The sequence below is a fragment of the Parus major genome, chromosome 11, assembly GCF_001522545.3.
Source record: "Parus major isolate Abel chromosome 11, Parus_major1.1, whole genome shotgun sequence".
Taxonomy (NCBI): Eukaryota; Metazoa; Chordata; class Aves; order Passeriformes; family Paridae; genus Parus; species Parus major.
In genome coordinates, this window is record NC_031780.1 from 18,463,680 (window position 1) to 18,464,615 (window position 936).

Genomic DNA, 936 nt, shown 5'->3' on the forward strand with positions numbered 1-936 from the left:
TTTTGCCCCCAAGGATGGCACAGCTGCTGCTCTGCCTGCCCTGGCCTGCCCAGACCTCAGCCAGGTGTGATGCATGGGGTGGCAGGTGGGGGTGAAGGCAACAGGGACACAGATAGGGATCTGGCACACAGGGACAGCGATCTGGCACCCAGGGACACGGGCAGGTTTCTGGCACCCAGGGACATGGACAGGGATCTGGCACCCAGGGACACGGACAGGGGTCTGGGACCCAGGGACAGGGATCTGGCACACAGGGACACGGGCAGAGAGGTCTGGCACCAGGAACAGGGATCTGGCACCCAGGGACAGGGGTCTGGCACACAGGGACAGGGATCTGGCACACAGGGACACAGGCAGGGTTCTGGTACACAGGGACAGGGATCTGGCACACAGGGACACAGTCAGGGTTCTGGCCCCATCTGTCCCGGCAGTGCGCGGCTTTCGGGGTGCGGATGTCGCGCAGCCCTGTCCCAGGCTGGTGCTGAGGCCGCCTCCGAGCGCTGCCGCAGGAGCAGCCGGGGCCCGGCCCGGGGTAGAACCGGCCCGACAAGGGACGCTGTTTTCACCGAGTAGCCGCAGGAGCAGCGGCCCCACACAGCCCCGCGGAGCGCTGCGCCATGACGGGGACACCGCGATTCCCTCGCACGGGAGGTACAACCGGGAGCGCCGCGTTCCCCGGGGCCCCGGCCACAGCTCCGGCCTCAGCCTCGGCTCCGGCTCCAGCCCCCGCCGCCGCCGCCCCCGCGCAGGTACCCGCAGGCCGCTCCGCCCCGTCTGGCGCGGCACGGAGGGAATCCCACGGCGGAGGGAGGGGAGGGGGCCGGGCCGGGCCGGGGCGGGGCGGGGCGGCCGCTGGAGGCCGCGTCGCTGCTATAAAAGCGGAAGCGGCGGTAGGAGCTCCACTCGCCTTCTTCGGTTCATTCTGCCTTCCGTGCT

General features: G+C 70.3%; 1 protein-coding gene across 1 annotated transcript in view; it reads left to right on the top strand.

The window, feature by feature from the left end:
* Positions 1 to 617: 617 nt before the first annotated feature.
* GPI (glucose-6-phosphate isomerase) overlaps positions 618 to 936 on the top strand; it is a 22,340-nt gene continuing 22,021 nt past the window's right edge. The window contains exon 1 of the mRNA XM_015639566.1: positions 618 to 749. Coding sequence (XP_015495052.1) covers positions 618 to 749 — 132 coding nt within the window. The remainder of the gene's footprint in view (positions 750 to 936) is intronic.